Here is a 24772-nt window from a genome sequence, read left to right on the forward strand (position 1 = left end):
AAAATCGTTGCAAAGATAGTTTAGGGGAACTATTTATAATTGATTGTTTTCTTTTCTTCCTTTTTGTTTTTTTGCATTTATGTAATTGATACGAAACTAAAAATCAATCTCCGACGTCAGTCCGATGACGAGACTAAAGGTGTTAAGCTGGCCGTATTGACCAGTTCGATAAGAACAAGCTGTCAGAGTGACCCATAACTCATAGTTCATAAACTGACCAAAGGCCATAGCAAGGCCAATCATTTAGCTATTATTATCTGTCATAGGAACTGACCAGAACCTTGACAGCTATATTGAGGTACATAACTAGGTATACAGGTGAGAAAGGATTACCTTTGGTCTAAATGGCGCTCAAATCACTGCGGTGGACAATGGACATGTCAACTGGACCTGTGGGCATGCATGTTATCGATGACACTGGACAATATTCCCGGACAAGGTTATCACTGACATGAGAACATGAAGTAAGACGGTGTTACTGTTGGCATAGTAACATAACCTGTGATAGGAAACATGCACTGAGAGATTTACCGTTGACATCATAACACACTAAAAACATATCTTTCATGTTGTCCCATATTCTATGCTAAAGAAATTATCCTTTAACAAAAAAAGATAGTGTTGGAAAAGAAATACCCAAATCCATGAAGCAAGGAATAACCACAAGTCACTATCAGATAGATATACAAATACAAATATTGATGCACTAGTAGTGAATTACATTGAGTTGTTGAAATTAATAATAAACGTGAATATCTTCTTATGAAATCTTTGTGTAACTTTTGTCTGTAGTCATTCACGTTGGTGTTTTCTATAAATCCTAAGTAAAGAGTTTGTCTGGAAAATCAAACGTGGATATTTCCCCGTGGTTTCTTGGTTAAGAGTTTGTCTGAACCCCAGTGAGCATTCGTACGGGAACGAGGAGTGTTCAAAATGTAATAATACATTTGACTGAGGAACCACATGGTACAATTAAATAAACATTCTTCTCGTAATTTAGTTTAGTATATTCATCAAGTACATTTTAATTTGTGGTACGATGTAATTCGAAAAATCAAACAAAAAATCCATAATATTATAGAAATTAATAGCATACGGTTACATTAATGTACGGCTATTGTTATGTAGTTTTCTTAATTTGTTTTCTGTATTAAAGGGTAACTAAAAAAGTGTATTAAAATACACACGTTGACAGAGATTTTGAATTCCATAGAGGCTCCTGCAGAACACATGGTTTTGTCTACTCGGCTCATATTGTGTTCTTCATATCGGCTTTAAATTTAAATTTCGCCCCTTTCTGTTGATTCTATAGAATAGTTTTTCTCTTTTACTTCAACTTGATGAATACGTACATAACAGACTCCTTGTTAGATTTATATCTCTGAATGCATTCTCAGGGAAAGATACATATCTATATAAGACTTTATATACAGAGAGAAAACTAGTATAAGACGCGCCCTTTGCAGTATAAATTTAATCATATTTAAGGTGCATTAAATTTTAAAGTACCAAGCAAGTGCATTGCATATCTTACATAAAATTCCAGGTAAACATTATGATGTTGTAATGTTTTATTTCATATTACGTTGTATTTGATGGTTCATTGTAATCATCAATTGTATGTATATACATGAACATTGTATTTTTTTATATAAAGATTGTATCCGTTGTGAATGTACATTGTATCAGTTGGTTACTAAAATTGTTGTTACATATTTTGTAGGTTTGATATGCCAGAGGAATAATCTTGATCGTATATATGTGTTATGGGTACACAATATTACATACGTACACCATCCTTGAGTGTGTAAATCAATTTGAAACCAGTCTTATTATGGGTCGGAAATCAGTTCCTTTGAACATTGACATACATTATATTTATGCTATTCTGGACAGGAAACCATAAAGTGATGTTGTGACTGGTGCTGTCAGGATAAGACCGATTACTGACTATGGTCAGCTTGTTGCTCAAGCTTTGGGCGTGTTCCTCTCTCCGGACACGTGTTATAGCACTGTGAACGAGTAGCTTACCACACTCGACGTAAGATGATGTCAGAATGTCAAAGTTTTAGTGCTTCATCTCGTCCATCAGAAACATGTGTCCGATGTGTGCAACCGCTGATATTTACGTAAAAATATTGATTTTTGACACTTTTTTTCAAGGAGACGCATATAATTATGATACTTTATAATACATAAATACGAAAAATATTATATTTTTAATACTACTTTGATATACACATTGATTTGTTTCAGAAACTGTAGGAATTTTATATACAATGTAGTTATATGATTAGTAGTTATGTGAGCATCACCTAATTCTTTTCAAGTATCCTTTCTACCAATAGTGATGCTACTGCCATTTGTTTTTGTTTTGTTTCTTAATATTTGGTCCAAAAAATAAAATATTAAATGTAAGTCTCAGTTTTGAAAAATATAATTTTGTGCAGAGAGAGGAGAACAAGTAGCGTGTTTATTCAGGCAATATCTAAGAGTATCGTTTTAATTTTCTTTAACTTATATTTTGAACTTAAAACACCATGTCTGCATGCATTATATTGATAACAAGTAAATAATACAATATTAATATTAACAATATTAAAGCATATGCAGGTGATAGGATATGCATAAATCCATGTTGCATTATCTCGATTTATTCCTATGAAATCACCTGTTTTGTTTTTTTTAAACTTCGTAGAGATGTACATGTATTTCACAAAATAGTGATGCAAAATATTAAACATTGTACAAATAATAAACAAAACATATATGTTTGTTGTCGAAATATTGTTTATATATCATTTTACATTCCCAGATACACTTTACAGAAACATAATATTGTTTGCTAAAACAATAACAACTTTTCGTCAAAATATTTCTAACATAACAACTGATGGATCTAGCATATTTAGCAATGTTCACGAGAATAAAGGAATATTCGTCCGCAGTATTTAACCGCAGTATTTAATCGCCATAGTGATATATATAGTATATATTTAATTCAATACAGGTATTAATGTGATATGATTACTGTATACCAGGAAATGTTCACCGCAGTTTAATTTTCGCCATTTTCGTTTGCCGTAGTGAAGGCGGATTTATCCTTATAACGAACATTAGTGAACACCATAATATGCATAGTAATTAAATGTGAAGGGCGAATTAAACACTGAGCGAATATGGGTTATTCTGGCGAAGGCGAACGTTTGACTGGACAAAAATGTATCTCTATACAGTATTGCCAAACGCAAAGCGAGGGGAAATGAGACACATGTTTATGAGACATTTCATCGCCTTCTACTAACATCTATTTAAACAATTACAAGACAGCAATGGCAACAATTTATTTTTTATTAATTGAAATCTTAAGTGTGGTACTAGATTTGCTGAGCTTAAATCATTGTGTAAATGCATTTTATAGTAGTTTAAAACAAAATTGATTCGTTTGTAAATAGGTCTATCCAGTAAAACATTATATGAGACATACCGTTGAAATAACGTACATGTATGAGATAAGCGGAGGTCATAATGACAAAGTTAATTTCCAGTACTCATTTTAGGTAATTTAAAAGCAAATGTTATTTTTAGCATGATTTCTCGAACCTTTTTTATTGTTAGGAACACAAAAGTGCCACACTGGATATTAAATCTGTGTTCAATAACGCCTAGTATCAATAGAACAAAATGGAACTTATTTTGGTTTAGAATCGATTTTATGCAAAGTTGTGAATAATTGTACTATATATACATGCAATATATGTAGATATTATACATATTTACACATACCAATTTAAATTAATGGCCATGTAAGATACATCAAATAACGAAAATATGATATTAAGATTAAATCTTTGAGATATGATATTTTCGTGATTTTATCCTTTTTTCATATAAATAGATATGCATAAATTGCTAAAAAGTTATTGACGAATGTTTCAGCATATATTTCAAACTTTGAATTTCAAACAAAGAGATATGCAGACAATAAACCACATTAAACAGCAATCGTTAACAAATATATTTCATAACTATATATTCATGCCAACCCCTATCTCTGTTCCCCGTCCTTATATCCTATAGTTTGTACAGAGTTGATGTTAAGTCATACAATGTCTGCCTGGTCTGACCACCCCAGCATTGACGATGTGGTATCGTAAGGAGGTATATAGTCCGATATTACGTTTGGCGATTTGCAGGCTAACTACATGTACAGTAACTGAAATATGTACACTAGTATATATGTATGGCAACCAATATGTTGCTATGTTGACAACTGTGTCATTAAATAGAATACGTGTGTACATCATATCAGTAATTTCCCGATCAACCGATAAGATCCCTGTATATATCAGAGATCTATATTGATGTCTGCTGCACTCATTAAACGTCACATGATGTAACTACATTACGTACAATACTCAATTCACTTTCACGATTTAATCATTAATATTAAATACTTCCATGTATGTCAAGTACAAGCAATGTTGATGTTATCATATACATGTGAGTATTTACAAAATAAAAGATACATAATTGCCATATTTCATGTGACATTGTGCATATTTTAAGTAATAGCCTGGTTAAATTAATGTCTTAAAATGAGGAAACCTTGCGTTTAGGTACAGTTTTAAAATTAATTCATAAACGATCTCCCAGATTTACTTTTAACTGATTCAATAAAACTGATTCTGAAATTCGTTGCTGATGCGTTGCCAATACATGCTCCATCAACGAATATAAGTTTGTAAGCAGCCGATGATAATTAAAGCTGTCAAAATTAAGATGATTTAAACATGATATTGGAATGGATGAAATATAGGCTAATAAATTATCCAATGATACATAGAGTTGTTTACCTTGTAATTCACTGATATACTAGCTTGAATCGGATTTATTGTCTGTTGTTTTCAAAAATCAAAGTGCTATATATATCATACAGATATAAATCAAAGTGCTATATATATCATATAACTATAAATCAAAGTGCTATATATATCATACAACTAAAACTCAAAGTGCTATATATATCATACAACTATATAAATCCAAGTGCTATATATATATATCATACAACTAAAAATCCAAGTGCTATATATATCATACAACTAAAAAACAAAGTGCTATATATATATCATACAACTGAAAAACAAAGTGCTATATATATATCATACAACTATAAATCAAAGTGATATATATATCATACAACTATAAATCAAAGAAATGGAGCATTATAAAATTAGAATCACATTAAATATCATAAAATTAAAACTACATTAACATATGTCAGTGTATCCTTCCCTCGCAATGATACAACACTTCTTTTAATGCTGTTGTTACTCTGTGGAAATACTATGTACAGATTGTATTTACTTTGTACACAGTGTGCCTTGTTGTAACTTGTCAGAACATCTTTTGTACTTCTAACATATTACAAATATATCGAATGTATCTAGCACAAAACCAATTATGTCTATTGAAAATACTGATTATTATTATTATATTGATATTGAAGTTTTCTCATAATGGCGGTGTCTGCAATTCTATGTTGAGTGATCAAGAAAATATGGCAAATATATTTTCATAAAAATAACATCTTGCGAATACTTAATCAGTTTTAACCTATTAAAAACTTAAACATGCCTGCCGTCAGCTTGTCTTTGTGTATTCTGCTGCAGGTATATTTAACCTACCTTTTATAATACTTTGTTTTAATTTGCTTTTCCTTCATACTACTGTTTTTAATACAGATATGCTAATACATTTACGTACCAAGGTATGACAGAAATACGACGTATGAATCATTGCAAATTATTGGGATTTTACTCTATTAAAATGCATATACATTGCTTGCATTATACTTTGATTAAAATAAAGGATTTATTTTAAAAATAATAACTTGAATAATTTATGACTAGAACAAAATAACTTTAAAATGACTAGAATAGAAAAGACAATTGATAAATGTACAATGGACTGCCAAGACATGTACTAGTAATAATAATTACAACAGTATACCCTGCCGTCCTATTTTCCAGGTCATGGAAGGGACCCATTACAAGCGTATCAAAGTATGACATATGTAATGATACAGATTACTATATGACATGGATCCTGACAAATTCCCGATATATTGATAAATGTAACGAGACGAAGATATTGCTCTGATATCCTGTTGCGCCAGAGATGTTCGATCTAACAGATAAGGACAAAGTTTTTCTTTGTAGTTTTTTGTTGACAGTTAAAATTTGGACAGATAGAACAAAGTAAATGTTAGCTGTGAGTGGCAGTGATAAATAAATCGAGTGCGTTACTGATACAATCCTTCATTTAACAGCTCATTGATTCACTTTGTCATGTCAGCATGTACATACATTTATCATCGTTTACAGTCAAACTCGTTACACAGTAACTAAGTTCTGGGGAACACGAGGGGAATTGTCTAACATAGTAAACCAATATTAATAACATTATTGTATATAACAATTAATCTTATATTATTTCTTTGACAGTATATACTAAATTAGTATCATGACTACATATATTATCGTACTGTATGGGTAGTGTCATACAGTACCGGTAACATAAATTACCCCCGGGGTATTCCAATCATTAAAAAATAACCAAGGGGCTACATTAAATTTCACGCTTGATCAATTACCAAATGATACTTGAATGGACCCGGGACTGCAAAGAAATGTATTTATTGATTGATTTTACTTTGACCAGACCACACCTCTTGTGAGACCAGAGATGGTGTTGTACCTAACATAGATACTTAGCTATATATTAGACATACGTGAAATTTTATCATTTACTAAAGACAATTTTATCTAACGATGACGACGGCAGGCCAGGAGTTCGGAACGTTCTATATGTATAAGGACGCCAAACCTACTGTGGAAAGTCGCTACCCTATATTGCAGTACGTCAAACGAAAACTTAAAATCGGACAATACGACCCGGAAGATAAGAGGAGCGCGCTGGTAAAGAAATCGGGACATTACCGCGTCAAGTACACAGGTAAGTTATAAATATTGTCAAATGTTGAAAATGGTTTAATACCAAAAGATAACATATTAAAAGAAATTGAAACTTACACGCGAGAAAAGAATTACCATACTTACGAAATAAAAGATGCGTTTTCATTCAACCATATTTGTAAGAAGTACACGTAAACGTGGGTTTCAGCACATTATCGGCAATTCAAATTATTTTTCAAGTTTTCCTTTTTTCCTAGTTTAAAATGTCTAAATAATAAGTGAACAATAAACACTAAATGAGGCAATATCATCATCTATGTAATAGACATTTGTATCTGTACCATTGCCCCTCCGATTTCATTGTGTGGATGGCGAATGGATAAAATTCCGCAAAATGTTTCATAGAATTTATCAGCATCCCGATTTGCACTGTTAATTCGTAAACCAATACAGCACCTGTATTTAAGTTAATGGTACAAAAGCTCGGCTGAAGGTTAGCTTTACGACAGCTACGTACCTTGGACATGAGTTGACTGAAAACGGTTTTTGTTATGGCTTTAATTTACTCATTTTCTCTGAAATTGGATCTATTGTTGGTATTGATTGAAAGTAGATAGTTTCTGCGGTGCCGGAAATACCACCACAACACTTTAAAACAGCGAATAATTACCGAAAAACAACAGAAATCCATTTTGATTATTTCTTCACTGTTCTCTGTATTACGATTAAAACGCCAATTTAAACATAATGTTAATCCACTACTTTGCTTTGTCCTTAACGTATTAATTGTGGTATATTGTTGAACAAAAAAGCATTATTTCATAAACTTGAATCTTAATATGCTCATCATTTTACCTGTGTAAAAAGGACACCAGGAAATGGAGATTTTCAATTTAAAAGGCAGAAATTGCCGAATATAGTTTAACATTGGTTTAGTATTTCCAAAATAACTTTCAGGGTAATATGGAACAATGCAATACTTCTTTTTAATCTTTGTGGTTGTGAATAAAAACAATTGCCATATCAGACCAAATAAGCTTAAGGCAGTATCATTACAGGTATCAGGATTTATCTGAGCATAGTGGCAACAGTGCCGTTATGTATCCGGTATTTATTTGACCATATAGATGACAGTGCAGATATATAGGTATCCAGTGGTCATTTGACAATGGTGACAAAAGAACGGTTAACATAGATATCCGGTATTTATTTGACCATACTGACGACAGCACAGTTATAAAGGTATCCTGTGTTCATTTGACCATAACGACAACAGAAAGCATTTTGGTTCGAAAAGAACAATTTCATATTGCTTTATTCTGTAGTTTGCTCTATCGTTAGTATTTTATTACTTCCAGCGCCCTTTTTACTCCAAGTGAGGTTAATTACAAATAATAATTACTATGCGTCAGTATGTCAAAAATATTGATTAGTGGCATTGTCAATCAGTTTCGTTTATAAAGGTTTAAAACATTACATATATGTAATTGTTTTGTTTGCAAGAAAAGTGACATTTCAATTTTCGTCTTATTTTGTACACATATAAGGTCAAAAACATTCGTCTGCGACCATATGATATAAAATTACAATGTAGTTACATCTTTTGTTAAATCTACAATTGACACCAGATAAAATTTTAACTTTTACCACTAAAAGAGAGGTTTGTATAAGTTTCCAAAAGCAAGTAGTCGGGATAGCATAATTAACATGTCAGAATAAATCGCTAATATTTTGGCAACTTTTGTAAAAAAATAATAGAAACCACTTGAGTGATCATATTCAGGAGAACTGTTCTGATAGATCTAAAACAATTCTTTATTCTATTACATAATTACAGACGAACTTAACTTAAGGGAAAAACACGAGCTTATTGACCTGGACATTGCATACAGGTTAAATATAGATCTTCAGATGTCGTCACCTGACGCCTAAACTCTTTATATTCTATACATTATGGTATGAAGTTCTTTATCATTCTCACACTTAACCTGAAGTCCGTGCAGTGTCTTGGTTTAAAGGGCGAGTTACATGATTATTGTCCACAAACTCCTTCCGTGAGAAATAATACTCCGGCGATTTACACTGGTTATCATTGTACCTAGTTAAACTTAACAGTCAGTTCCTTCTCGTGTACAGAGAATATAAATTCTATATAATAGTGGATTCTCCCTCACATACAGGTTGCATGTTTTTTTGGCAGACTTGGTTTCTTGTTACGGAGATCACCAGATAATAGAAAATACACTGTAGTTTTTAATGAAGGTTGGTAGGCTAACGATTTTTGGATGGGGTTGAACCACAATATGTTTTAATTCGTATGGTCTTAAGGGACTTGAGGCGTAATGGGTCATGTTTGAAAATTTCAACTTGAATTTATTTGCCATATTCTGTTAAAAACATCATATTGGTTAACTGGGGCTATTTTTCTATGTGTATATTTTGTCCATTGCGGATGCGTAGATGCCCCACTATAGCAACGAACTGCGTTGCTATGCAGAAATAGAAAAAAAATGGTGTTTTTGGACAGTTAACATGCAGAAATGAAAGCCTCGGCATGTGACAAACAAAAAATCCTTTCTACGAATGAACACTGGTATAACAATGTTTATTTATTTGTTTGTGGCATGCGGAGGCTTTCAAAAATTGAAGAGCGTTTAGTTAATTTCCTTCAAAATGGCCAATTCTCAACCAAATAGCGCACAACAGACGATATTCACACATTTTATCATGAAAATGCGCGTTTATGCCTCTCTTCGCAATGCCATATCTCCTAAACCAGTTGTCGAATGAATTTGAAATTCCATATTTGCGTACTTCGTTTATTCAAGATTACGAATATAACAACTAATTTTAAATTCCCGATGAGGCCGGAACTGACCCTTAACGCCCCTAGTCCTTTTTAAATTGTAACTTTAAAAATGACATTATTTGATTTTAACCCTTGTATATTCTAGGACTAAAGCAGTTCCGAGGGTTTTTCCTACGGGACCTCTACATCACTCTCGTCGACCTACAATGGCGATATCTCCTCGCCATCGTATTCAACATGTACCTGATCACCTTCTTCTTCTTCGGAGTGTGTTGGTACTGGATCATGGCCAGCAATGGCGACTTCGACCACCTCAACGACCCCGACTGGAAGCCGTGCCTTACCGGGGTCTACACATTCGCCGGTACGCTCATCTTCTCCATAGAGACGCAGACGACCATTGGGTATGGATACGCCTACCTTAACGCGGACTGTACCAGTACGCTCGTGCTGTTGTTCATCCAGATCACCTGCGGGATATTGATGGAGAACCTGTTATTGGGCTTCGTCTTTGTCAAGTTCGCCCAGCCAAAGCGCCGACAGAAAACCATTGTCTTCAGTAAGAACGCCGTTGTCAACCAGGAAAATGGCAACCTTTGTCTGCAGGTAAACATCATTACAAATTATCAATCATGTAGAGTGTTAACTATAATTTCATGTTTCTGAATGGGTTTCAAGTTCAACAAAAACTAGACAGTATAATAGGTGTACTTTGTTTCGTTAAGATAAAATCACAACATGTGAAGTATCTACAAAAATATCTCTATAATCTAACTTATGCACTCCAGTACTTGTTCTTCAACCATGCATACCAAAAACATGTTAGATATCGACACTATTTATTCACAATTCATGTTTGACATAAATATTGCATATCGTAAACGCGTTTTGTGATTAAACTGAATCTGTACTCCACAGATCCGCCTAGGAGATATGCGTCAGAGCCACCTGCTGGACGCCCGGGTTCATGGAGTTCTCGCAAAGAAACACGTGACCGCAGAGGGCGTGCAGTACCCGCTGTATCTACACGACATGGAGTTCCATGCGCAAGGGATGGGGGAAAAGGTTGTGCTGATGTGGCCACTGATCCTGTCTCATAAAATCACGTCCGACAGCCCTTTTTGGACCATCAAACCTGCTGACCTCATGACCGACAAGTATGAACTTATCATATATGTTGAAGGTACCATAGAATCTACTGGAGAGTACTGCCAGGCCCGCACCTCATATCTGCCGTCGGAATTACTCTGGGGACACCGCTTTGACAGGCTAGAAGAGTTCGACAGCGGAAACGGAAGATGGGAAGTCGACTTTGAAGGCTTCCATGACGTAGTTTATACGACTAACATCCGTAACAGCGCAAAAGAATTGTACGATATGAAACACGGCCCCGCCAAGGACAAGACGTATGACGAAACTGCTAGTACCAGCCGTAAGACACCAAGTCCTCCACTCACAGTTTCCTTGCACACCATACCGTACGACTCCCCGCCGTCAGAATCCGGCACATTCCATGACGTCACAGACGAAACAACAGGGCCGGAAGAAACTTCAGTTATGCAAGAAATGACGTCAGAGGATGAAATGGAAAACTACTTCCACACCACACATAGTTCAACATCCGGAAACGAAGACGAGATTGAATCAACAGACGGTACAGCCTCTTCAGACACAAAACATAAGGAGGATGTATCTACAGAAATCCACGCCGACCTTGGAGACGGTAACTTAGGCGCTATTCTGGAAGAGGAGGAGAGCGATGATTTAGCACGATACAAGTATGCTGATGCTGACGAGGACGATGACAAATCAGATGATGAATATCTGTCATCTTGATACTTTAAAATTTATGAAACTAAAAAAAAAATGAAACTATTGAAGTTGTTTTGATTGCAGAAGTTCGTATATAAGTGCAGCTTCTTTAATTTTCAAGATAATGATAAGCTATCTTCTTCATTGACATTCATGCTTTAATGGTTGGCAATGTGAATAAGTTTGACCGAAGTATGTTTTAATGTGTTACATATAGAAATTTGCGCCTAGAACCTCTATCTCGGGGTTAAACGCGCCAAACGATACTTTCACTATTACTCTTACTAATTGTATGTCAGTTTCTCGAAAAAAATGCCGGAAACGGACTCTATACTTGAATTCATTTGATAAATGATCCAATGTTCCACAACCGCTGAGCATGAGTTACCATGTGGTTATAACTTACGTTTTAAAATGGTTTGATTAGCATAAAAAGTCCGTCTGACCAGCATGCTTTGCTGCCTTTGTTTCGTCCCTGTACTTGTTGTACATTGTACATACGTGATTAGTCCCGCCTCCTTTTACTTGTGTTTTGTTATATCGTGGCCTTTCAGTTTCGATTCCCCTCAATGTATTGTTTATATTACCCCTGAGCATGATTTTCCTGATCTGGAATGTCCTTGTTCTAGCCCAGAGAAATAAATGACCTTGTGAATTTTCAGTGACGTAACAATGAAAAACAATCGAAAGACGTCACTTTCCAGTAATAGAATGATATTTCACTCCCTATTCTTACCTCGATTCTCCATCTCATCCCAAATGTGTGCAACTATCTAATCTACTACGTATCCATTGTACATAACAGCCCCGTGTATATAGTTCGTATTGCACTCTCTCCTGTTTCCCTCCCCAATTCCGTACAACCTTTGCAGTACCCATTTTGTTCCGACGCCTATAACTTAAACATTACAATCTACAAACTAGTTTCTGCTGTATGATTTTATATGCCTTGTATATTTGCATTTTTTGTCAATACTTTATTAAAACTAGATGTACATAACTTCCGTCGTTTCCAAGTTCCTTTTCGTGGTTGTTAAGAGAAAACAGTGAATGCAATTTACATGTAGATCTCAATCAGAGAGGGACGACACTTTAGCACTACCGGGGTTCAAATGTAAAATCAGGGCCCGTATTCATGAAATCATTCTCATGTTCAAGAATGTATTCTGTGCTCAAACCAATTTTCTTGTAACTCGCTCAAATCATATCAAAAGATAAAAAAAAGTATTCGGCTTTAAATTCTCTTCAAATTCCGCTATAAATCATTGACAAAATAAGATTTTATTAGTAATTTATAAACAGAAAAAGAAATTTGGCTTGAGCACAAAATCCCTATTTGAGTATGAGAACATATTCAGGAATACGGGTCCTGGTTAATAAGAAAGTAAGATAATTGTCCACGGAGTTGTCGCCAAAAACCACAAGTTGACAGAAATGTGGAGTGTGATAAGTACTTGGCGTTGTCTATGTATGCTAAGAGCCAATTGTAAACCAGGTGATGCATTGCCTGAAATTTTAGTTTAACTTCATCCACCTTGCATTATGATAAATAAACGACGTTTGTATTCAAGCATTAAAAACAAATTATAAACGATAAATTCATCAGAATGCCGGTTTTATGTTGTATTGTTGTCTCCATAACAATGACACGGATACACCTATACATTATAATTGTGCAACTGTATGATTGTGATCAATGCCTTGTCTGAATAAATGAACGATTGAATGAACAAATGCATTGGTTTTATTAACTCTGAGAAAAGATTTCCCACATCATTTCTCTACAGAATCGAGTTTAGAACTCTTGGTGCATCGTATAATTTATATTTCGTCATCGACATGTTTTGTGTGGACGAGTTGGTTTTAGACACTGTCATAAGTTATATACATTTTCACTGAAAGTTATCTTTAAACTTTACCAGAATAAAGTTGCGGTCATACGCGTACGGCTATGAACGCATTTTGATTAATATCATTTTGAAGTTTCTCCTCCCGTCTGAATATCGTGAGAGAACAATTAGAAGCAAACATGTTGGTGACGTTAGGCTGGTCCAGGAATATCATTTGCACTGACGACAAAGGCAAAGGGAATACTTGTATATACTTTGATCAATAACAACTAGAAAACTTAGAATGTAAACATATAAGGATTGAATAGCATTTTTTTTGTATTTTCATGTTAGTATGAACGTAAATTATACCTACATATTCCATAAAGCAAAGGCTTTCATGGTAAATATGGATGTAACCGGTTTACGTTCATACTGGCATTAACATTGAAATAATACCGTTCAATCCTCATATTGCCATTCTAAATGTTTAGTTTCTGTTGACCTTAGCAAAGACATTCCCTTATATTTTCGATATTGAAGTGTCTGTGTCGTCATTGTAAACTAGATTCCCGGAACAGCCTAACGTCACAAAAACGTAGCTTCTGATGGTGGTCTCGTGTTAATCGAGGCGCGAAGAGAAACTTCAAAATGACGCTGATCTAATTGCTTTCATAGCCATATGAACCCAATTTCTTATGGTTCTGCGTATAGAGGAACTTGCAGTGGATATGTCTTAAAAAAATCAATGTTCATGCTGGTATAAACATGGACAAGAGATCCCAGAGGGATCTTGGCGCCCACCTTTGTACCATCTTCATTAGTTCTTTGTCAGTTCGATTTTTTCTCTTCTTTCCTCTAATCTGTTTGATCGAGTCATGTTAACAGTAAATGCACCTTGAGGTAACTTTTGATCTAAACTTAATACGGATGTGTATGAAAGCCAACCTTCAAAGTGAGTTTGTCATTTCACATATTTACTAGTACAGTACTTAATGTGAAAGAAATAGAATCGATCACTGCAATATGAGAAAGATCTGTTTAGTTCTTTTTTTAATCCATTTTGTTTTTATGATCAGTCTCAAAATATAACATACAAAACGAGGGATCAAGGGGAACCTACATTTAAAATTTGAGAAAGATCCCTCTAGTACTTCTTGAGAAACAGCGATAACAAACTTTCAATATCAACATCCAAGATGGCTGCCTGTCGGCCATGTTGTTTATCCGATCAGTCTCTAAAATTGCCCTGCACAGCTAGGACCAAGGGGAACCTACATATAAAATTTGAGAAATATCCATCTGACACTTCCCGAGAAATAGCGATAACAAACTTTCAATATCAAAATCCAAGATGGCTGCCTGGCGGCCATGTTGTTTATCCGATCAATCTCAAAAGTTGCGCTGCACAACTAAGGACCAAGGGGAACCTACATATAAAATTTTAGAAATATCCATCTGACACTTCCCGATAAATAGCGATAACAAACTTTCAATGTCAAAATCCAAGATGGCTGCCTGGCGGCCATGTTGTTTATCCGATCAGTCTCAAAAGTTGCCCTGCACAACTAAGGACCAATGGGAACCTACATATAAAATTTGAGAAAGATCCATCTGATACTTCCGGAGAAATAGCAATAACAAACTTTCAATATCAAAATCAAAGATGGCTGCCTGTCGGCCATGTTGTTTATCCGATCAGTCTCAAAAAAATGCCCTGCACAGCTAAGGACCAAGGGGAACCTACATATAAAATTTGAGAAAGATCCCTCTGACACTTCCTGAGAAATAGCAATAACAAACTTTCAATATCAAAATCAAAGATGGCTGCCTGTCGGCCATGTTGTTTATCCGATCAGACTCAAAAGTTGCCCTGCACAGCTTAGGACCAAGGCGAACCTGCATATATGATTTGAGAAAGATCAATCTTGTACTTCTAGAGAAATAGCGATAACAAGAATTGTTTACGGACGGACGACGGACCACGGACGGACCACGGACCACGGACGCAGGGTGATTTGAATAGCCCACCATCAGATGATGGTGGGCTTAAAATACCGTGCGATCCTTATATAACTGTTTGACTACTTAAACACTGCAAACAATGACCTGCAATTGTATTGGTGCCTAGGCAGTATTCCTAAAGGCCAAATTATCTCAAGACCCCATAGCAACAAGAGGCCCAGAGGGCCTGTATCGCTCACCTGAACATGTTTAAAATAATTGGTATGAAATAAAGATATAGCACTCCATCGTAGGTGTTTAAAATAATTGGTATGAAATAACGATATAGCACTCCATGGTAGGTGCTGTAAGTACATATGAAATTTCAGAGAAATCCATCCAGTACTAGAGATATAACAAATTTCAAACAGAGCCCACCCCTATGCCCCTGGGGGGGGGAAGGTGAGAAAAAAGACGACCGACACCATTTATACAAAATTGAGTCCCCTTGGCCTAGGGATGCTCCAGACCAAATTTAGTCAAAATCGACTTGGCCGTTCAGGACTAGTAGCGTTTTAAAGAAAAGTTGATGGACGGACGACTGACGCTGCGGTATGGCATAAGCTCACCCTGGTCCTTTGGACCAGGAGAGCTAAAAATGAAGATTTCAGACTACCGTGGGACTACATGCATCAGACTGCCATACAGTTGGGTCCTCAGCCACAGGGCTTACAGAGTAAGAATTGATTATCGGATTGCAATTTTGAGTGTATATCAAGCTGAGCTACTCGACAGACAACATATCATCACTTTCAGAATGTCATACCTTTTAAAGTTAAGGGTACCCTGTACATTGTAGCAGTTATAATTGCAAAGAAGAGTTCCACTCGGAGTATATCGGACATAAAATATCTCCCTTCTGTATAGAAAATGTTGAGAAGGATTTAATATTTGAAATAAAAAGCGTGAAAAATGGGTCCCACGCCGTGAGACATTTTGGAAGGCTATTTTTCGTGAGTCTCACGCCAAAATAAATCGTTTGATATGGCATGTATGGAGTTTTCATGGCTTAGAGTACCTTCTCCTGTCAAGCTATTCATAGGCTTTATTTTGACACTTTGATATGATTGACGAAGTGTAGGCTTTGTAATGTGAAGATCTGTTGTTTTTGTTTTCTTTAATTCTATTGTCAAATAATCAAATTTTGAAACATCCATAATTTCGTAAAATGCATTGCAACATGTGAATTTTAAGGAAAATTTCTTTTGAAAGTGGTTTAACAGTGATTTCACAACAGTGACAATAGTAATAAATAGACATTTGAACTTATTATCTTTCGTCACTCTGATGATCTTTTACGTTAAAATGTCACATTAAAAAAGATAGCAAGTATAGTACAACAGGTAGAAATGTACAATGTCATGTAACTTGGTTAGGCAGTGAGGTGAAGCTTCCACCTCTATCTAACATTATATATCATTAAGCTTAACAATCCGATTAAAACCGGACTTGTAATTCCGCTCCCCTACGACACACTCCATCGGAATTACTAGTCTTATTTAGATTGGTTTGTTAAGCTGAAGTGACAACATGCACTGATACCTACCAACAATAACATAAACAAATATACATGTAGGACTGAATGTTTCATGTTTTAATGATTTCTGTGAAAGATCAGCTGAATGTTAATGAGAATGCCTTGTATCCGAAGTTTGTGCAGACATCAATCTTAGGTCTGTTCCCAGCAGTACAAAGCACCTACAAAGTAACAGTGTAGTTTTTAAATACATCATACACTGTTATTGACCAGTTTGCATTTCCTGTTTGTGTTCAAAACAATCTTTAATAGCCTTCAATACACTGTTAAAGTATAACGAAAATATCCAATTGCAATTATTGTTGCCATGATAGCCAGTGTATATTCCATCCATTTTTAAAACGTTTTTTGAATAGTTTTATCCCTCAGTAACAATAGAGCACATTATTGAACACGCCTTATATTTCTCTTAATGATGTATTATCTGTGCCTACACATACTCCTTTGAAATTAAGTTTGTTCAGGCATGCACTTATTNGGGGGGGAAACCCAAACCATATTTAATCATTTGTCATTCCTCACAACTATAAGAGGGGTTTGATTGTTCATACATGGGCATTGAAACTACCCAGTATCTTACAATTAGAGAATTACCAAGGGCAGTGGATTTCCCCATACATACCTTATGACTATTGAGGGCAGTGTTGACAACAACACTGAAGACATTGGTAGGAGTACAAGGTATCCGAGACTTCTGGTCACCATTGACGTACCAATGATTAACGTATGGCTCACCTCCCGCGGAAATAATCTGGAAAACGTTCAGGAGGTGAAAAAGAATGAATATCTTCTTCCTTCTACAAATCTCACAGATCTTATATTCTAATTAAATTAAACCATTTTCCAATCATTCAAAGTAAGCATTTATTAAACAACAAGAACAACTGCAAAGGATTAAAGGATTGCTGTTATATAGAGAAATAATAACATCTACATCAGCATATTCATATCTAATTAAGTGAGAAAACTTAAATATTAAATAGAAAGCTAGAATTCAAAGATCAATGTAAAAGATATGATAACATCTACATCAAATTTGGAGTAAAGATATTACATTAAAGTTTACTTTACAAACAATTCAAGCCCTGAATTCAAAGTTAGTAAAATTCCTCTAGTTACTTGTGTGAAAGCTAACTTATTTAAAGCAGAAAAACCTTGAAGATATATCAGAAGATAATAGTGTTTGTCAGTTCATCATAATAAAGAATAGTGACAGATTAAATAAAGACCTCCAATCTGTATTTCCTAAGTATCTAAGTGCACAATTGACTTGTAAACTTCACATACAGATAAACATTGTGCAGGAGTTATAACATTTTTTGACCTCACTAAAAATAATTTAAGCATCGTTAGTTTATAACTGCTCTATTGCTAGGTAATAACCTCATTCCACTAGAATATTACTGAGAATATATCATTAAGGGTGGTTCTTGTGAAAGTATCTGAAACAGCTCATACCGTATCCTCGTAGAACATGACCGTCTTCTGACATACAGCTGGAGTATCAAACACAGTGGTGGCCTCTAATGATCGTAGGTGCCATAACGACATCTTTGGACCGCCTCCACACACCTGTAAACAAGCAGATAACACATTAAATGGTTTGGTGATAGCTCATCAAAGGCAGAATGTTTTCTCGTATTTTTAAATTTACATACTTTGTATCTAGAATAATTCAAGTGTGATACATTTTTTTTATTGCAACCATAAAACTGGTTGCACGTACAGTTTTTACTAAACTGAAAAATTGTATGTTAACAATTTGTTCTAAATATATAAAATAGTTTTTTTTCTAAAATAGAATGCGATAATGCTAAAATTCATATATTATTCTTTTTATCTAAAATGGAAATATCTGGTGGCCAAAAACCAAAATAAAGAAGTTGGCAAGACATTATACATTCTAATAAATAGTGTATGGTTTTAACATTTCCTGTTCATTAACTTCTCTTGAGATAGAAAAATAAAATACTGTGGTTTTACACATACAAGAATCAACCCATTTTTCTCTCTGACATGATCAACTTTGAAAAAGACGGCGAGTCCACACACAGAAATTCTAAATTAGCCATCGACTCACCAACCAGTCATCACCCGTCTCCATAGCTACACATCCCAGCCACCTTCCAAACTCAGGTCGGGCACATAACTAAAACATGGGAAAACACAGACATAAACATCGGAGAAATCAACATAAACCTTCAGTGGTGACAAAGTTTGGAGAAATTGTCTTAAAGGTAAACATTGAAGTAGGGTCATGTAGAAGACACAATGTTTTATACACAAAACATTCAAATAAGGAGCCCCCAGGCCTCTACTGCTTAACTCTTTATTTATTTTTTCATGTAGAAAATTGGTTCTAAGGAAACTTAAAGTGGGTTAAGGTTACTGTATACCGGAAAACTTTCACCCCGTTCAACTTTCGCCCTTCACCGACAGAGTCCTTATTCTCCCAGTGTTAAATTCGCTCTACATCAGTGAAAATTCCCTGTTGCCGCCTCTCTGACGAACACTTATCATTCATGTAAATATTTTAACTAAATGATGTGTTTTTGAAACATTAAATAATTAAAAAATAAAACAAATTGTAAATCCTTTATTATGAAACATAAGGTTGCATCACACACACTGGACCCCAATTGCATCACATACGGTTCCTAAGTTAAGCTCAGTGTAGACAAAAGTGACAAAACATGTGCCGTCGTATACATATATTTTTTCAACTTGCGCCGTCATGTTAAATTCGCCCTCAGATCGGAAGGCGAAAGGGGCGAAAGTTAAACTGCGGTGAAAGTTTCCCTGTATACAGTATATTAGGTAATGCCACACGTGTGATCATCTGACAGTATTTGTTTGAAGATATCGGACAACATTCAAGCCCAGTAGGTTACTGGCTGTCTCTTAGCCTTCCAATTCTTCAGAAGAAGTTATTCAAGTTTTTAACACACAGGTTACAAAATCTTACATAAAATAACAGATAAATTCACAAAGATTGAACATAACGATCATGCAGCTGGTACTGCAATCATTTAGAAATAGTTGAGTGTAGAACAACACTTACCTGGTTTTTGTATGGTTCTAGTGTGTGTTCTGCTGCTGATGGGTGCCTCATGTCTGAAGGAAAACAACCAAGCTTCAATAAGCAATTATAATTCAATTCCAAGCCAATGTTGATACAAATACATACATTATAGTTTAACCCATTCACCCCTGAAATTTCATAATGAACTATTCCAACTGTTGAATAAGAAGAGTTCAAATGTGTCTTCAGGGGTGATTGAGGTACAGTACATTTATTGGAACTAAAAAACAAATTGCACTACACACATTTGACTTTTCAACCTGCGGCCAGTGCCTGGAGACTGCCCCAGGTAATTAGCCTTAAACCAACGACCCAGTGGTAGAGAGCTAGTGATGGTAGATGGTCACACTTTAATCACTTGGCCACCTGACTTTTCAAACACTGACATAATTGACAGATGATAAGAATGTTTATAAGTTCTTATTTGGATTAAAGAATCAGAACTGGAACAATTACTTTGATTTGTATGAGAAAGTATTAGGAAGAAGTATTGACTGATGTTGTTATACAGAACTCACCCCAAAGTTTGACTGTGCCATCCTCTGATGCTGTAGCACACATCTGACCTTTATTTTTCAGGGACACACTGTGAATGTAATTATCATGTCCAGACAAAGTGACCTGCAATGTAAAATATTAAGAATTGTTCTGCATTGCCACTTCATAAACATACGAAAATGAGCTGTGAGTTACGAGATCATAAACCTGGAGTGATGATCCTGATATCATTACAATTGTGACATCAAAATTATAACGTTAAGACAGCTTGCTGATACTGGCAGTTGGCTTGCCCATTTAATGAAAACATACCTCCAGTAACGCATGTGAAATTTAGATATCAATTTGATGTCAAAATAAATGAAAATATAATATGAATAGTAACCATGTGTGTGATTCTAAACAGGATTTGAGAAAAATTTCACAATGAACAAACTTCTCTTATTCAATTTGTCTACAAAGTTGTTCGGAATTATTAGACTATAACTAAAAAATGATTATTGATGAAATGTTAAATAATATCACCATTAGATGCGCATGCATCTGATGTGTTTTCATGTATTATAAGGCTGCGATGATTTCTAACTAACATACAATGTAGTAAGGAATTAAGATGTACTGTACAGCATCTTGTAGATTTTTCACATTTTATAACCAGACCATCAAAATGCACTACTGTATTACATAAGGGTTTTTAAGTTCTTCAATTTTCCTGAAAAGATTCTTCTCGACTTCCAAAAGATATTAGAATCGGTCTGCAAGTTCAATTAAATCAATTAATGATGAGCTCCTGTTGGTTTTCAGTATTTTCAATCTGGAGGTTTTCAAGTCAGGTAACCTTGACCTAGATGATAACTGACCTATGACCTTGACATCACTTACCAGTTGTTCCCCGGTCTCCAGGTCCCAAACATACACATTGTTGTCCCCACAACCAGCATATAGTCGGCATTGTGTTTCCTGTAAACAGTGAAAACAAAGCGGTTTTTGTGGATTTTATTTAGGCGAGTCCCAACAATGATTTTAAAATGTTATTGATTCCCATTACTGAAGTTTAATAACATCAAATGTTTAGGGAGTCGTATAAAAAAGCACACACATATATCCATGTCCCAAATATCATTGACAAAACACCTCCATATAGTATGTATATGAATGTGTCATGATGCTATGGAAACTTAATGCCTTAAATGATATTGAATTTAAGTACATTTGATTAGCCTCTAATATAAGGTTCATGAGACCTGGTGGAGTGTTGCACTACTGTATTCAACATTTTGGTGAACATTGATACTTGTACATAAAAGCTACCCTTGAGTGAACATATTGTCATATGACTTTTAAAAAGGAAAAAAAACCCTGAACAATAACCTTATTCATGTAAGGTCCTTCTCTCTACTCTCTACAGTAGTTCACTACAATGTGGAATCTGACATCACAGCAAACCAAACTGTTTCCAATAGAACATTAGCATTATTAACTCCCTCAAAACTCTGTTGTCACGTCTTAGGTTGTAGTGGAACAGACTGAAGGGTTTTACTTGAATCAGATTGATAAAACCCAATTCAACCTTTGTTCAATAGGTTTTCTCACTATAGATAACAGTGAAATTCAGCAAAGACACTTCCAATTTATTACACAATTTTTTTTCCTCAAAAAATAGAGTAACATTTTAATGTCTTTAATCTACAAGATATCCTACCTGTTTGTCTATGACAATGGTGTTGACCTCTGTTTGATAGAAGGGTCCCCTGGAACAGATCAAAACATGTACTAGGATCTATCATGTAATAACAATGCCTGTTAGGAGTAAACTAATATAGGTACCATTGCCTTTGAATGTTAAATAAATTAAAATGTTATTAAGAATTAGTAAAATGTTATCAAGAGTTATTAGTTTTATTTTAAGATAGGTCTCTTGAATCTGGTGCAAGCCAGCTGAAAGAGCCTGTTGACTCAATTTCTTTCAGATGTTTTATGTAACTAAATTGAAAATTTTGGAATTACCGATCTTCTGATGACAAATTCTGTCATATGCTAATTTCATTGTTGATTTCAATGACTTTGAAAATACTTAATATTGAAAATTTGAGTTATTACTAGCTTGTTGAACAGGGGTCTTAATGTTATTAAGCATGTTAGATAAAACCACATAAAGTACAATGGCTTTCATTTCATTTGTTACAAAAATACATGTACAGAGCAAAATCAAGATTCCAAGGGAACAATACATTTTCTGCTAAACTTGTCATACCTACTTTTTAGGAATAGCCCATGACCAGATCACTTTTGGAGACTGAAAAATACAAGACATTCAAAAATCAGTAACATGTTAACAGTGTCCTTTAGTTTCTGGTGATACACACATAAACATTGTGTTCTGTTCTTAAATAACTAGCATACAAACAAACCAGGAATGTCTCAACCTAATACACATGACAAGGGAAATAACCTGAAGACTTAATAAATAAAAACAAAATTTTGTCAACAGTAACTTACACATATATCACACATAAACTTAGGTATATTGTACAATATTTACATTTCCACTGCACAGAGCCTAGATGTTTCTACCGGGCCCAATGTATGTTATTTCCGTATAACATACATTAGGCCATTGTGACATCGCTATGCTTGTGACATCATAACTGTAACGTTGGAGATTGCACTGCTCCATTGTCAACTGGTGGCTGTTCTCTGTATGGATTTACCCTGACGTTGAAACATGTTCAGACTAATATTATGTCTTTATTTCTGTGTGAACTGTAAGTTGATTAACATAAAATGTAAATATAAGTATTGGTTGTCATATTTTTGACATTCATTGGTGTGTAACATACATTGGCTTACCTACATATTTAACATGGCGCGCTAGCGTGCACCATTCAATATGTAGGTAATTATATAAGCCAATGTATATTACACACCAATTCATGTCAAAAATATGACAACCAATCCTTAATTCTATACAATTTTAGCTTATTACATAGTACAAGTGAAATACTGTATACATGTAACCTGTCTAAATATGTCCCTGTCTAATCCAGATCCCTGTCTAATCCAGATCCTTGTCTATACCAGCATTCATATTTAGTTGGATCAGTTCATTTTTCTTCATAACTAATTATAAGTCATAGTATGTCAGCCATATTTTATCTGACTGCTGTGTTCTTTTAAAACTGGTGTTGGTTCACCAATCTTGCTATAAAAATACTTGTTGAAGCTCTGTCTTTGGAGCGTTTTTTAACTTCTACAATCAACTTACTGACTTTTTAATCATATATATACACAGTTAGTTGTACAATGTGATTATTTTAACCCTTAATACTGATAATTTCATATCTTTTGTCAAGTAAATGCAATATTTCAAATCGTTATAACATTATGAATGTCTACTATCAATGACTGCATTAACCAGCCAGATCCTTTGGTCCCTGTCTCTGTGAAAGTTGAAAACAAAGAACAAGAATTTATTGTGATGTCATAATGCTGCAAGTACCTAAATTATGACATTATATTAAATAGCTAAGCACCATTTTGTTTGAGATGATATAATGGCAATATGCTTTGTTTATTCAGTAAACAATTTGTCTATTTATGCTCCGATATTGAAAAAAGAACATATATTATTTCCCTTAACCTGGACAAACATATCCATGACTTGTCCTAGCGCAGAATTTCCTTGTCAGTTCCAAGTGTGAGACACCCTTTATGTTTGAATGACATCACAAGTAAATCATATCAGTGAGTAATATCACTTTTTTACAATCAGATGACTTTATATTATAGCATCATAAGATGCTTGGCATACAAAGCATATTTTTTTAATGAAACAATGATTTGTTAGGACTCGGAAAAAAATAATAATTTCCCAACTTTGTGGTAAATAAATCCCCTTTGGGGCAAGATGGGCAAATCTCAACCCTAGCCTCATAGTAAGATTCCTATGGTAAATTGTCAAACACTCTGCAAGCCTTTGGCTTTGGACAATTTAAAAATTTTGCCTCTTGGATTCAAAATAAACTCACCTCACCCAAAGAGGGCTGTAAGGTTCTAATACTATACATGTACATTATATCTGCCATCACCTCACCCAAAGAGCGGTGTAAGGTTCTATTATTATACATGTACATTATATCTGCCATCACCTCACCCCAAGAGGGGTGTGATGTTCTAATACTATACATGTACATTATATCTGCCATCACCTCACCCCAAGAG

The 24772-nt window shown here is 34.7% G+C and overlaps 2 protein-coding genes across 2 annotated transcripts in view; one reads left to right on the plus strand and one right to left on the minus strand.

Annotated features, from left to right (window-relative positions):
- The first annotated feature begins 6676 nt into the window (after nucleotides 1–6676).
- LOC110450650 (G protein-activated inward rectifier potassium channel 2-like) lies at nucleotides 6677–13331 on the plus strand. The gene is made up of 3 exons (XM_021498276.1): nucleotides 6677–7020; nucleotides 9935–10395; nucleotides 10708–13331. Exons 1-3 carry the CDS (start codon nucleotides 6837–6839, stop codon nucleotides 11623–11625), a joined length of 1563 nt encoding a protein of 520 aa, XP_021353951.1. The 5' UTR covers nucleotides 6677–6836; the 3' UTR covers nucleotides 11626–13331.
- A 3676-nt stretch (nucleotides 13332–17007) lies between these two features.
- The window catches only part of LOC110450651 (THO complex subunit 6 homolog), a 14358-nt gene continuing 6593 nt past the window's right edge, over nucleotides 17008–24772 (minus strand). Inside the window, exons 6-14 of the mRNA XM_021498277.1 lie at nucleotides 22810–22847; nucleotides 22254–22302; nucleotides 21434–21511; nucleotides 20572–20674; nucleotides 20033–20085; nucleotides 19052–19120; nucleotides 18430–18543; nucleotides 17594–17722; nucleotides 17008–17132 (exon numbers count right to left, since the gene is read on the minus strand). Of these exons, the coding sequence (XP_021353952.1) occupies nucleotides 17049–17132; nucleotides 17594–17722; nucleotides 18430–18543; nucleotides 19052–19120; nucleotides 20033–20085; nucleotides 20572–20674; nucleotides 21434–21511; nucleotides 22254–22302; nucleotides 22810–22847 (717 nt within the window). The 3' untranslated portion in view covers nucleotides 17008–17048. The remainder of the gene's footprint in view (nucleotides 17133–17593; nucleotides 17723–18429; nucleotides 18544–19051; nucleotides 19121–20032; nucleotides 20086–20571; nucleotides 20675–21433; nucleotides 21512–22253; nucleotides 22303–22809; nucleotides 22848–24772) is intronic.

The sequence above is a fragment of the Mizuhopecten yessoensis genome, unplaced genomic scaffold (assembly GCF_002113885.1).
Source record: "Mizuhopecten yessoensis strain PY_sf001 unplaced genomic scaffold, ASM211388v2 scaffold5409, whole genome shotgun sequence".
NCBI classification, from domain to species: domain Eukaryota; kingdom Metazoa; phylum Mollusca; class Bivalvia; order Pectinida; family Pectinidae; genus Mizuhopecten; species Mizuhopecten yessoensis.

Excerpts from the sequence above, each read along its gene's own strand:
- LOC110450650 (XM_021498276.1), top strand. The coding sequence starts at position 6,837 with ATGACGACGGCAGGCCAGGAGTTCGGAACGTTCTATATGTATAAGGAC. Across the intron at positions 7,021-9,934 it reads TTACCGCGTCAAGTACACAG|GACTAAAGCAGTTCCGAGGG; the intron begins GTAAGTTATAAA and ends TGTATATTCTAG. Across the intron at positions 10,396-10,707 it reads ATGGCAACCTTTGTCTGCAG|ATCCGCCTAGGAGATATGCG; the intron begins GTAAACATCATT and ends TGTACTCCACAG.